The sequence below is a fragment of the Trichechus manatus genome, unplaced genomic scaffold (genome assembly GCF_000243295.1).
Source record: "Trichechus manatus latirostris isolate Lorelei unplaced genomic scaffold, TriManLat1.0 scaffold00255, whole genome shotgun sequence".
Classification (NCBI taxonomy): Eukaryota; Metazoa; Chordata; class Mammalia; order Sirenia; family Trichechidae; genus Trichechus; species Trichechus manatus.
In genome coordinates, this window is record NW_004444191.1 from 2116491 (window position 1) to 2128800 (window position 12310).

The 12310-nt window shown below is 44.2% G+C and overlaps 1 protein-coding gene across 1 annotated transcript in view; it reads left to right on the forward strand.

Annotated features, from left to right (window-relative positions):
- CFAP221 (cilia and flagella associated protein 221) overlaps positions 1-12310 on the forward strand; it is a 154211-nt gene that overhangs the window by 70923 nt on the left and 70978 nt on the right. Inside the window, exon 7 of the mRNA XM_004389683.2 lies at positions 1958-2061. Within this exon, the coding sequence (XP_004389740.1) occupies positions 1958-2061 (104 nt within the window). The remainder of the gene's footprint in view (positions 1-1957; positions 2062-12310) is intronic.

Consider the following 12310-nt stretch of genomic DNA (forward strand, 5'->3'; position numbering starts at 1 on the left):
GTGAGTTAGAATTATGTTCTACATCCTTCTCCAGCTCTGTCCAGAACCCTCTGTTGTGATCCTGGTCAGAGCAGTCAGTGGTGGTAGCCAGGCACCATCTCTGTGTACTGGACTCAGTCTGGTGGAGGCCATGGTAGTTGTGGTCCATTAGTCCTTTTGAGTAGTCTTTTCCTTGTATCCTGTTCTCTTCGTTCTCCCTTGCTCCCGAAGGGATGAGACCAGTGGAGTATCTTAGATGGCCACTCACAGGCTTTTAAGACCCTAGACACTACTCACCAAGGTAGAATGTAGAGCATTGTCTTTATAAGATGTTGCATACCTTTCTTGACTTTAAACCACGAAGTATCCCCTTGTTCTGTTCGAATGACTGCCTCTTGATCTAGGTACAGATTCCTCATGAGCACTATTAAGCATTCTGGAATTCCTATTCTTTGCAATGTTATCCATAATTTGTTATGATCCACACAGTCAAATGACTTTGCATAGTCAATAAAACACAGGTAAACATCTTTCTGGCATTCTCTGCTTTCAGCCATGATCCATCTGACATCAGCAATGATATCCCTCATTCCATGTCCTCTTCTAAGTTTGGCTTGAATTTCTGGCAGTTCGCTGTCAACGTACTGTTGTATTTTGAATGATCTTCAACAAAATTTTACTTGTGTGTGATACTAATGATATTGTTAGATAATTTCTGCCTTCTGTTGGATCACCTTTCTTTGGAACAGGCATCAGTGTGGGTCTCTCCCAGCTGGTTGGCCAGGTAGCTGTCTTCCAAATTTCTTGGCATAGATGAATGAGCACTTCCAGTGCTGCATCTGTTTGTTGAAACATCTCAATTGGTATTCTGTCAATTCCTGAAGCCTTGTTTTTCTCCAGTGCCTTCAGTGCAGCTTGGACTTCTTCCTTCAGTACCATCAGTTCCTGATCATATGCTACCTCCTGAAATGGTAGAACATCGACCAAACTGACAGATGCGTGGGAGAGATTTTCTGTAAGGCCTGTTTATTCAGTGTTTCCTGGGTTCCCTGAGACCTGCTTGCATGGAAGAGATTGCCTTTTCCCTATCACTATGAGTATCCATAGAATAAACCTACCAATATTGTCCTAGGCTGGGTTCTCTAGAGAAGCAAAACCACTGAAGCATATAAATCCATATATAGAGAGATTTATATCAAGCAAATGGCTCACATGATTGTAGAGGCTGAAACGTCCCAAGTCCACGGATCAGGATAGAGGCTTCTCCTGATTTACATACCCGCAGGGGCTGACGAACCCAAGATCAGCAGGTCGGAGAGCAGGGCTCTTGCTCACAGGCCGTGAAGATCGACAAATCCCAAGATCGGCAAGCAAGACCGCATGGCTTCTTCTGATTCACGTAGCTGCAGGGGCTGACAAACCCAGGATCGGCAGGTCAAAGAGCAGGAGCCAGCCACAGGATCTGGTGCAGGCAAACACCAGAACGTCCCCTTATATTTAGATGCAGGCCACACGGCCAATGAAGCTCCCTTTCAACTGACGGCTTCTCACAGCAGATCCCATCATGGCGGTGATCACTTATAAACACTGAGAATCATGGCCCAGCCAAGTTGACACACAGTCTTAACCATCACAAGTATTGAGAGGCAGTAAGGACAATGGTTAAGAGTGTTGGCACCAAAGATAGCCAACCTGCATTAAATTCTGGTCTGCCACTAATTAACCGTGTCACTGTAGGCAGAACACTTAACCTCCCCTGTGCTTCAGTTTATTCTCCTGTAAATGGGGATAATCATAGCACTGGCCTCATAGGGCTGTTGTGAGGATTGAATTAGTTAACATGGGGAAATGCTTAGACTAGTTCCTAGTCAGTGTCGGCTGTTAACTATTCTAGTTTATTATGTGACTTAAGTAACTCAAGTTACCGAAAGAGCTGGTTATAAAGAAAAGTAATATTTTTCCTGTTTTTCTTTTGCAGCAAGAATTACGTTATTCCCTTGCAGTGCAGCTGCCCTGTAGATTTTGAGTTTCATATGGCTTTGATTCAGGCGCATCAAGCCTTTACTATTGAACCAACATCAGGTGAGCAGAGTCAAGATTGCAAATTTCCAATGACTGTAGGGTTCTCAGATCAAACAGAGGGTCTGGAGAGTCAGTGGTCTCAAGGTCTAAAACAGAATGAGGAACGTTCGAATGTGTTCTTTTAAAATATGACATTAATAAACTTTACGTATCTGACATAATATAAATTTTAATCAGACACTCGAGAATAAGGACACTTTGGGATAATTTGTATCATACAGATAATTTAAGTAATGTCTAGATATGTTTGTCCCAAGATTGAAACTTGAAGTCAGAAATGAATCCATTCTAATTCTAATTTTTTGCGTCTTGTACAGCTTTGTTTTTATATTCTCCTTCCAACTCAATTTCAAAGAAAATGGGGGTATTATTTCTTTCCAAGCTTTCACAATCTTAGTGCAGGGTTTAATGAATTTGTCTCACGTGTGGTGTGAGCAACACATCTTTGCACGCCCCAGAGGACAGACCCCAGTGTTGCTCAGGACAGTTGAAAGTGAAAATTTTTCCCTCAAGTGGTTTCAGCTTCTGAGTTTCTGTCTCTTGATGTTTAGGTTTGGGATTTAACTATCTCTCCCCAGTGGTCTCCACTGAACTCTAAAATAGTTGTTTTAATTTTTATGGGTATTTATCCATTTATTTACAATACTTTCATCATTACAAATGAGTATTTTGTCCATTAAATGCTTGTCCAAAGAAGAAACTTTGAATTAATTTTATCATGAAATGTATGTAGATTTTTCTAGAGAACCAAGAGCCATTCTGAGATTTTTGAAATATAAGGTAACTACTATTTATATTTATAAAACAGGACTTGTTTTTCTTTCCAATGATAAGAGATTTATTAGCTTTAGCTGCTTGGGCCTTAAAAATCAGAGAAAATAAGTAGTTACTAAAATTATGCTAAGCAAGATAATATTTCTGATGAACTATAGGTAATGACAGGAGGCCTGGTGGCACAGTAGTTAAAGCACTCGGCTGCTAACCGAAAGGTCAGCGGTTCAATCCCACCAGATGCTCCACAGCAGGAAGATGTGGCAGCCTGCTACTGTAAAAATTTATGGCCTTGGAAATTCTATGGGGTGGTGTACTCTGTCCTAGAGGGTCACTATGAGTCAGGATAGACTCAATGGCAATGGGTGTGGTTGTTTTTTTGTTAATAGGTAATGTTTTCACGATAGACCTTTTATGTTGAGATTGAAATAATCTAGACCTTGAGAGCCTGAACTAAACTGGCATCAGTGGCAAGGAAAAGAAATGGAGATTTGGGGAGAAAGTTGGAGATTCTTATGGCCTGGCCAGACTTCTCTAACGCATCCCAAGACACAGAATGTCAATTTACAAGAGGGATTTTGATACGCAACCTTTTCAAGATCTGGGGACTACGTGGATAAGCATATAGAGGGTTGAGCATAGTTCAGCGCCAATTACGTGTGAAACACAAAAAATTATGCAGGCCTTTTCCAAGTGCTCAGATTATAAATTGCACAGTCACGTAACTCAGACAAGCACGTTATACGGGAAATACTTTGGTTTGCTCCATCTGATAGGTTTTTCTGGTTGTTCTAGTGTTTTGTTGCATGTCTTTTAAATTCTGTCTTTAAAGTGAAAGTAAATTGAATATACTAGTTTGGAGTCTAGAGAGAAGTGAGAGCTGGGAGCATAAATTTAGGGGTCATCTGGGTACTGATGGGTCAGGTCACCCAGGGAGTGAGTGTGGATAGAGAAGAAAAGTGGACTGAGGACCAAGCCTGCAGCACTCAGACACTCGGAGGACAGCAAGAGAAAGGGGCTCCAGGAACAGAAACCAAGATGGAGTATCCAGTGAGTAGGAGAAAATCAGGAGCGTGTGGTGGGCTAGGAGCAGGAGAAGATGTGAATGAATAAATGAATGAATGAATGAATGCAGGCGAGCCAGGGCTCTTGAGTTTGCCGTTTGGAATGATCTGCAGTGTGTGTATGGCATTGCTAAAAGGACTTCACAAACTGTTTTAGTAGGCTGGACCCCTCAGGCTTCTCGGTAGCTATTGTATAAGGCTTCGTGCATTCCTTGGTCTACCAGTCTCTCAGGAATTTTCTTGGTTTCCCACTTGGTTTATGTATCAGTGTGTCTTTGACTGTTCTGTGTTTGAGGTTGTAGAATTCAGTGGTGACTTTCAGCCACCTCCAATAGAAACGCTTTGGCTGCATAGACGGTGGATGAGTGCAGGCTGGCGGATAACCAGCTGAGCTGCACACTTGCTGACTGACCTGACTTGCCAGGGACACTGGCTTGACTCCTGCGCCTTAGAGCTGGACAGCAGCAGATGACAGCAGGCATTATTACCTCCCTTTTACAAACTGAGTCCCAAAACTAAGAACCTTGAGCTACTTTACACAGCTGGGTGTGTATTTATAGACACCATTTCTTGTATATCTTTGGTAATGATTGTCTCAAAGACTTGTGGGGACATCCATAGTCCATCAGGTTATGGAGCAATACCTTCTTTAGGAACTAGAAGCATCGTATGTCCATGCCTTTCAGGAATTTTGTGGCCAGGCTTGACAAATGAAGAGGTGTCAAGAAAATTAATTCCATTTACAAGACAGTGATTTGATATCATGCCCTCAACTTTACCTCCACTGGCCATTTGCCCACTAGGCATCTTTAAGAGGCAGGTTTGCACTGAAGCTGTCAGCAGCTGGATCTGCTGGTGGAGCCAGAATTCTCCTGAGCTCAGGGAAAACCAGTATCAGATTTTATGACCTTCCTTATACTGCTGACAAGAAATCATATACAATTAGAACATCAAGAACACTGTTGATAATACTGATGTAATATTGTTGATAATATTGGAAGAGCCAGCAAACAGGACTTTGGCTAAGACCAGTCAAATGCTGTAAAAAATTGTTGAACTTATTTACTTGTGACCACTTTGAAGTCCTGGACATTTGCTTAGTGTCACATCCACTAAGGAAGAATGCACCGAATTTATATAATCGGTAAATCGTGGCGTAAAATGGCTAGTTATGCAACCGTTCCTGGGAACTAGATGCGTAGAGTTCTTGTATACAGTTTTAATGCTTTCATTGTCTCTCTGTTTTTTTAATTATACAGAACACATAAGCCATTTCCACATAATTTTATATTTTGCATTTCTTTCAAAATAAAAATTTCTTTATAACTTTATGTTGATTTAGGGGTAGGCCCAGTGCCTCTACCCTTGCCTTGCCTTAGACTACCTTTCACTGCAGACGTTTTCCGTAGGCCCAGGGCCTCCAATCCAGCAGGCAGCACATCTAGACCTTAGAGTACCTTTCACTGCAGACGTTATCCGTGGGCCCAGGGCCTCCAATCTGGCAGGCAGCACAGCCAGACCTTAGACAACCTTTCACTGTAGACATTATCTGTAGGCCTAGGGCCTCCAATCCGGCAGGCAGCACAGCCAGAGCTTAGAGTACCTTTCACTGCAGACATTATCCGTGGGCCCAGGGCCTCCAGTCCAGCAGGCAGCACAGCCAGACCTTAGAGTACCTTTCACTGCAGACATTATCCGTGGGCCCAGGGCCTCCAGTCCAGCAGGCAGCACTTCCAGGCCTTAGACGACCTTTCACTGTAGACATTATCCGTAGGCCCAGGGCCTCCAATCCAGCAGGTAGCTCCACCAGGCAAAAAACAAGTCCCCTTCCCCAAGAATGAGGACCAGGGTGCCCTGGATGCTGCACCCTACCTGTCGGGGCTCAAGACACCTTCTTGTTCCTTCCTGTCCTTGGTGGCCGGTCTGGACCTGAGCTCTTGTCTGTTCCTGTTACCTCAGCTGGACACATTCATAGTCCTGGCAATACATGTCAGCGTGCTGCCCACACCTCAAACTTAGGTTTCAAAGCGGGTAGTTCTCTCTTTTCTCTCTTTTTTCTCCAAAGGTTCCTTGGTGCCTGGTGGAGGTATGTTATCACCCTGCTCCAAAGCTAGTGCAGCAAACCTCACCTGCAGGCTCCAGCGGCCTCTGGGAGGCCAGGCAGAGCCAGATGAGAATAGGGGGAATGGTTTCCCTGCTTCTCCTGCCCTCGTCACCACGCACCTGCGGAGGGGTGGGACGGGAGACCCTCAGACCCCAGCACAGACCGTGCAGGGGACAGATCACGGTTATCAAGGGATGGTAAGCTGTTAACACAAGGGACCTGCAACCTTTGGATCCCCAGCATACAAAGCAGGCCCCATAAAATGCTTGTTATTGGTGAATAGCCTCGTCACAGAAAAGGTGTACTGATTGTCTGACGATGTGGAGACACGGAGACATACAGATATATCGTTGGCAAGGCTCACTTAAAGCACGTGATAGAAGTGAGTGAGATACCAAGGATATTAGCCGTCTAAACATCTGGGCCACTGAGTCTTCATCTGCTGTGGCGAAGCAAGAGTTGGTTCTCCCCAGGAAATGCCAAAGTGAACTGGCAGTCGAAAGCCTCAGGGCTCTGTTTCATTTCTTTACCACAATTCTCCAGGTCTCAATTTTTAAACGGACCTTTCCAGAGTCAGCCCAGTCCTTGTATTCTGCCCTGTCGTTGAGCCTGCATTTGGCATTTTTATGGAGCAAACAGAAAGGCCTCGTGCCTGGGGAGACTCATCCCAGTGGCTTGGCATCGCGAGATAATTGTGCTTCTTTTTTTAAGAACCCGAGTGGGTCAAGTATCAGTTTTTCAAAGAAACACTTGCTTATCCTGACATTTTAATGAACATTTAATTCGTAAATTACTACTTGTTGTCTTTGGCACAAACATCGGGAAGGACACGTTTATAGGACACACACTATATGCCAAGCATTATCCCACACCCTGTACATTATTTTCTCCTTTAAACCTCATCCCATTTTATAGATGAGAAAACTGAGCCTCAGGCAGAGTGACCAAACTAAGTCACAGAGCTTGTGCACGGCCGAACAAGGGCGTGAGCCAGAGTCTTTGTGGCCTCTGAGACATTTCTCTTGGCTGTTCCCCCGGGCAGGGGGTAGTGGCCTGAGATTGTTACCACACGGGCAGATGGACGAGAGACTGGAAGTCTTCCCCTCTGGAATACACTGAATCCAAAACACAGTTAAAGTCGGTCAACCACTTGTTGATGAATGATTTAAAAAATTTTTTTATTGTGGTGAAAATAGTCTATAAATGATTTTTAAACTAGGGACCCGTTAAATTTTAATTAAGTAGTTTACTCACATTCACACAGCTAGTGAAACCTAAATCTTGGAAGATTAAAACCAATACTTATTTCAAGCATGTGGGTTGGATGGCTCTCTGGCAATTTAAGGAGAATAATCTGTACTTTTGGAGATTTTTGATAAAAATGTTATTGAAAATGATACTAACACTATGATAACACTATATAGACATGCAAGAAAGAAAAAAAATTTAAATGATCCCCATCTGGGCCTTATTCTCCCCAAAATAATCTGCTCTTAATTTTCCATCTCCTTTTAATAACCGACCATATTTATGCACTTGGCTTACATAACTGTAATCAAGGCAAAGATGCAGTCTTCTGGTGATTTCCTTTACCGTGATACCACTTTTCAAAGTTGTTACATTTTCTTCATGAGAATCATTTTATTGGTAAATCAGTTTTTTTTTTTTTAAACCTTCAGTTTATGTCTAATTTCTGTTCTCTCCCCTTTCTCTGTCCCACCGCCTTCCCTGCCCTGTGATTTAACGTTATTCCCGGTTATGTTAAGGGCACCAATCTGGAATTTCAGCCAGATGATATTGGACTGAAGTCATAAAATAGCGTTTTTGGTTTTTAATGAAGTAGTGATTTTTAGGGTGCCTTTCTCACTTTTAAAACATGAGCCTTCACTCTCCTTTCTGCCACTGTTCATTTTTGCCAAGCAGCAGGCTATGACTATGTGACACACCTTTTACAGTTCCCTGCAGGAGCCGGCATCCTTGTTAATGGAAAAAGCAGTGTATCTGGTTGCCTAGGCTACCCCTCTACAGCGTGCATTATGTATTAGGTCTGGGCTTGGGACACCTAAAAATAAACCAGCCAGGTCAAGGCAACCATTAATCTTTGCTCCAGAGCTTGTTTGTATTTTTAAAGTTAATGAGCTGGATCAATATGATGTTCTTAGTCTCAAGCCCCAGATGAATTGTGGGTCAGACAGGTGTATTTCCTGACCTAGTGGGTGGTCATGGTATTGAACTTTAGAGCGTTGTGGAGGAAAGGGGCTTCCATCCAGCCGACCTTAGGTTGCCCACAAGAGCCCGGCCTTCCTGCTGACTCACTCTTCCCTGCGAGGGCTCAGCCAGCTGCCATCAAGTCAGTTCTACTCGTGACGATCCCGTGTGTCAGAATAGAACTGCTCCATAGGGTTTACAGTGGCTGATCTTTCAGAAGTAGATCGCAAGGACTTTCTTCCCCAGGTGGCTCTGGGTGGACTTGAACCTCCAACCTTTTGATCAGCAGCCAAGCGTGTTAACCGTTTGCATGACCCGGGAACTCCCGAATGATTAAAAAATCGTTGAAAGATTTTGAGTTCTGCTCTTAGGAAGTTGACAGATACCTCTTTCTGAAGCCCTGTGCTAGAGATCCAGGAAGATAGAAGAACCAGGGGGTCTGGTGTCCACCTGTGGGGCTGGTGGTCTAGCTGGAAGACATGTAAACTTGGAAAAGGCACCATCCAGGTAACACATGCGTACCGCGGGGCCGACGGAAGTTTAGAGAGCCCACGTTCCGTGCTTGGTGAGTCAGGAGGAGCCTCATGGAATATGCAGACTGACATGGGCTTAGAAGCTTAGGTTCATTCACTCAGTCAACAAGTGTTTATCAAGTGGGGACATGGTAATGAACAGACGCCTGCTTTCATGAAACTTACATTCTAATGTAGGGGAAGGTAGACAGTAAATGAAATAATTTCAGAAAGTACAATGAAGAAACTAAAAGAAGTTGAGGTACATAATGGAGCATGACAGAGGATGGGGGGAAGGGGCAGTCAGGGAAGGCCTCTCTGAGGAGGTGACATTTGAGCTAAAACCGTAATGATGAGAGGGAAGATCTGGAGAAAGAGCTTTCCAGGCTGTGGGAACAACCAGTGCAAAGACCCCAAGGCAGCAGGAGCCCAGTGTTCGAAGATTAGACCAAAACTCTCTTCTCCTTCAGGTCTCTGCTCAAACGTCTCCTCACCAGAGGGTACTTCCCAGTCCCTCCTGCCTAAAATAGCTTGCTGTGCTTCACTCACACCCCACACCTTGCTTTATTCTTCATGGTATTCATGACACGACTATATTTTGTATTCATTGGTTTATTTCTTTTTATCTCCTATTCCCAATTAGAACATAAACTCTGTGCGATCTGGGACTTTGTTGTGTCTCTTGCTGTACCTCGAGTGCCTCAAACAGTGCCTGGCACACAATAAGTGCTCAATAAATACTTGTTGAATGGCTGAATGAAAGGTCCATGTGGCTGGGCACACTGAGCAAAAGGGAGAGTAGTATAAAGCTCAGAGAAGGGTGTAGACGGGGAGGAGGGTATTCCAAACGTGTATAAGGGAACGCACAGGGCCCCTGTGGGGACAGCGCAAAGACCAGGTGCACAGGGGCAGAAGGTCTCATCTAGAAAGCAAACCAAAGAGCCTTCACTGGAAGTCATAGAGAACGTGAGCCCGTATAGCACTAGCACATCTATCCATCCTTCCTCCCTCCCTACCTGCCTTCTTTTTCATGTTTATTGAGCACTGACTATGTTCTGAGCTCCACTGGCACCGAGGTATAAAGGAAGAATAGGGCATAGCTTGATGTTTGACTTTGAAGTCAACACTAGTCCATCCTGCAAACATGAAAGAATCAAATTACACAAAAATATAAAACAAAACAAAAGATAAAAAACCAAACCCATCGCCGTCGAGTTGATTCCAACTCATAGTGACCCTATAGGACAGAGTAGAACTGCCCCATAGGGTTTCCAAGGAGCAGCTGGTGGATTTGAACTGCCAGCCTTTTGATTAGTGGCCAAGCTCTTAACCACTGTGCCACACAAAAACATAGGAAGTGAATTATTTGACACAAGTTCTTATGTGTATTTCTAGCCTGTCCTTGTTGCTCTATAGCATTAACATTTACATCTGATAATTAGTTATTATGTTGGTGTTAGGTGCCATCAAGTCGGTTCTGACTCATAGCGACCCTACGTACAACAGAGCAAAACACTGCCCAGTCCTGTGCCATCCTCACAATAATTACTATGTCTGGGCCCATTGTTGCAGCCACTGTGTCATCCATCTTGTTGAGGGTCTTCCTCTTTTTCACTGACCCTCTACTTTACCAAGCATGATGTCTTTCTCCAGGGACTGGTCCCTCCAGACAACATGTCCAAAGTATGTGAGAAGAAGTCTCCCATCCTTGCTTCTAAAGAGTATTCTGGCTGTACTTCTTCTAAGACAGATTTATTTGTTCTTCAGGCAGTTCATGATCTATTCAATATTCTTTGCCCCAACACCAAAATTAAAATGCATCATGTCTTCTTTGGTCTTCCTTATTCATTGTCCAGCTTTCCCATACACACGAGGTGATTGGAAATACCATGGTTTGGGTCAGGCACACTTTAGTCTTCAAAGTGATATCTTTGGTGTTTAAAATAGCAGTAGGACTTCCAGGCAACATGGCGCTATAGACAGAAGCACCACGCTGTCCCTCCACAGCAAACATCCAAAAAACTAAGTCAAACAGAGATATACGTCAATCCTGAAAACTTAAGCATCAAATGAAGAGATAAAGAACTCAGCCAAGCAGCGAATGGAATAAGAAATTGACAGAGAACAGAGAGCGAGGATACATGCAGAGGTCCCTTATCAGCTACCGCAGCACAGAGCTGCCATCTTGGACTTCTGTCGGAGATCGGTGAATGGGTGTACAAGAAAGCAGCTTCATGGAGCTTCCAGCAGGAGACAGAACAACCGGTAACCAGTGATATACGCTTTCCCACCCTCTACCCTTCTTCACCCCCACTCGGCCTCCTCTGCTTCCTGCGGCCACAGTCTCTTGGCTGGAAAGCACCGGCTTCACTCTGGAGCTGCGTGGATTCCACGTGCCCACACTGGCCGGCTCCCTGAGTGCCATTTATTGGTTGCTGGTGTTGCGTTTTTCTGCTTCTTTTGGTTTCTTCCTTACCTCTCACCACCTCCCCCTCCTTTCTCTCAATACCTGGCTCTGTGTGCCATCTTTGCTTCTTTCTGAAAGGCTGCGAAACACCACTTGACTGTGAAACTACTTCCTGGCTTGTGCTGCCATGATGGTGGGACCCCCGGGGTTTTTTCGTTTGTTTGTTTTATTTGTTCTGATTTGTTCTGTTTTGATTTGTTTGTTTGTTTTCTTTTTCTTTTCTTGACTTGGGAGCCCCTTCTAGCTGGGCAGTGCCGCGCGGCTTGGGAGCTACTCCCTTACTCTGCGCACTCACGCAGTGGCATCCCTGGGGGCATTTCTTTTTTCTTTTGGTTTTTTTTTTTGGTTTCTTTGTTTTGTTTTCTTCTCTTTTTCTCTTTCTTCATTTATCAATTTCTCGTCTCTCTATACATATCTTCTCTTCCTGTCTCCTGAATACCTGGCGCTATGTGACACCTCTACCCATTCTAGCCAGGCTGTACTTCACAGCCTGGAAGCAACTTCCCCAGCCCTCACACCCACACCAGTGGGATCCCTGGGACTTTTCTTTTTTTTTTCTGAATTTTTTATTCATTTTTTTCTTTTACACTTTTTCTTTTTGTTTTTCTCCATTTCTCAGTCTCTCATCTCTGCACTCCAATGGCAAGCTCCCTTAGCACTCTTTTTTGTTTGTATGTTTTTGGCTCCTGTTCCTCTCTCCTCTCTCTCCTCTTTCCCATACCCATCTTAGCTCCACACATCACAATCTCCCCCCTCCTTGCTGCCTACCTGCACTGTGTGCTGAACATCATACCCCTAAGGAGCACAGGCACAGCCTACCAGAACCTGCCCTGCACTGATTTCCACCAACCTGCCCTGTCAGCTCTAGTATGTGCCACAAACAACCCATCCCAGAAATTCCCCTTCAGCTGGACCTGCCATGCTATACCATATCTGAGCGACTGAGCCTGCCCATTGGAGAAGGAGGCGAAAAGTATCCTGGCTACGGACGAGCAAACAGAAAAGAATTCACAACCCTCCTGCTCAGACATAACCAAATAAAACAAAAAAGCAGGATGAAACAAACAAATCTACAATCAGTAAATGAGGAAAATAATTACTGAATGTCCTGAAGACAGCAGAC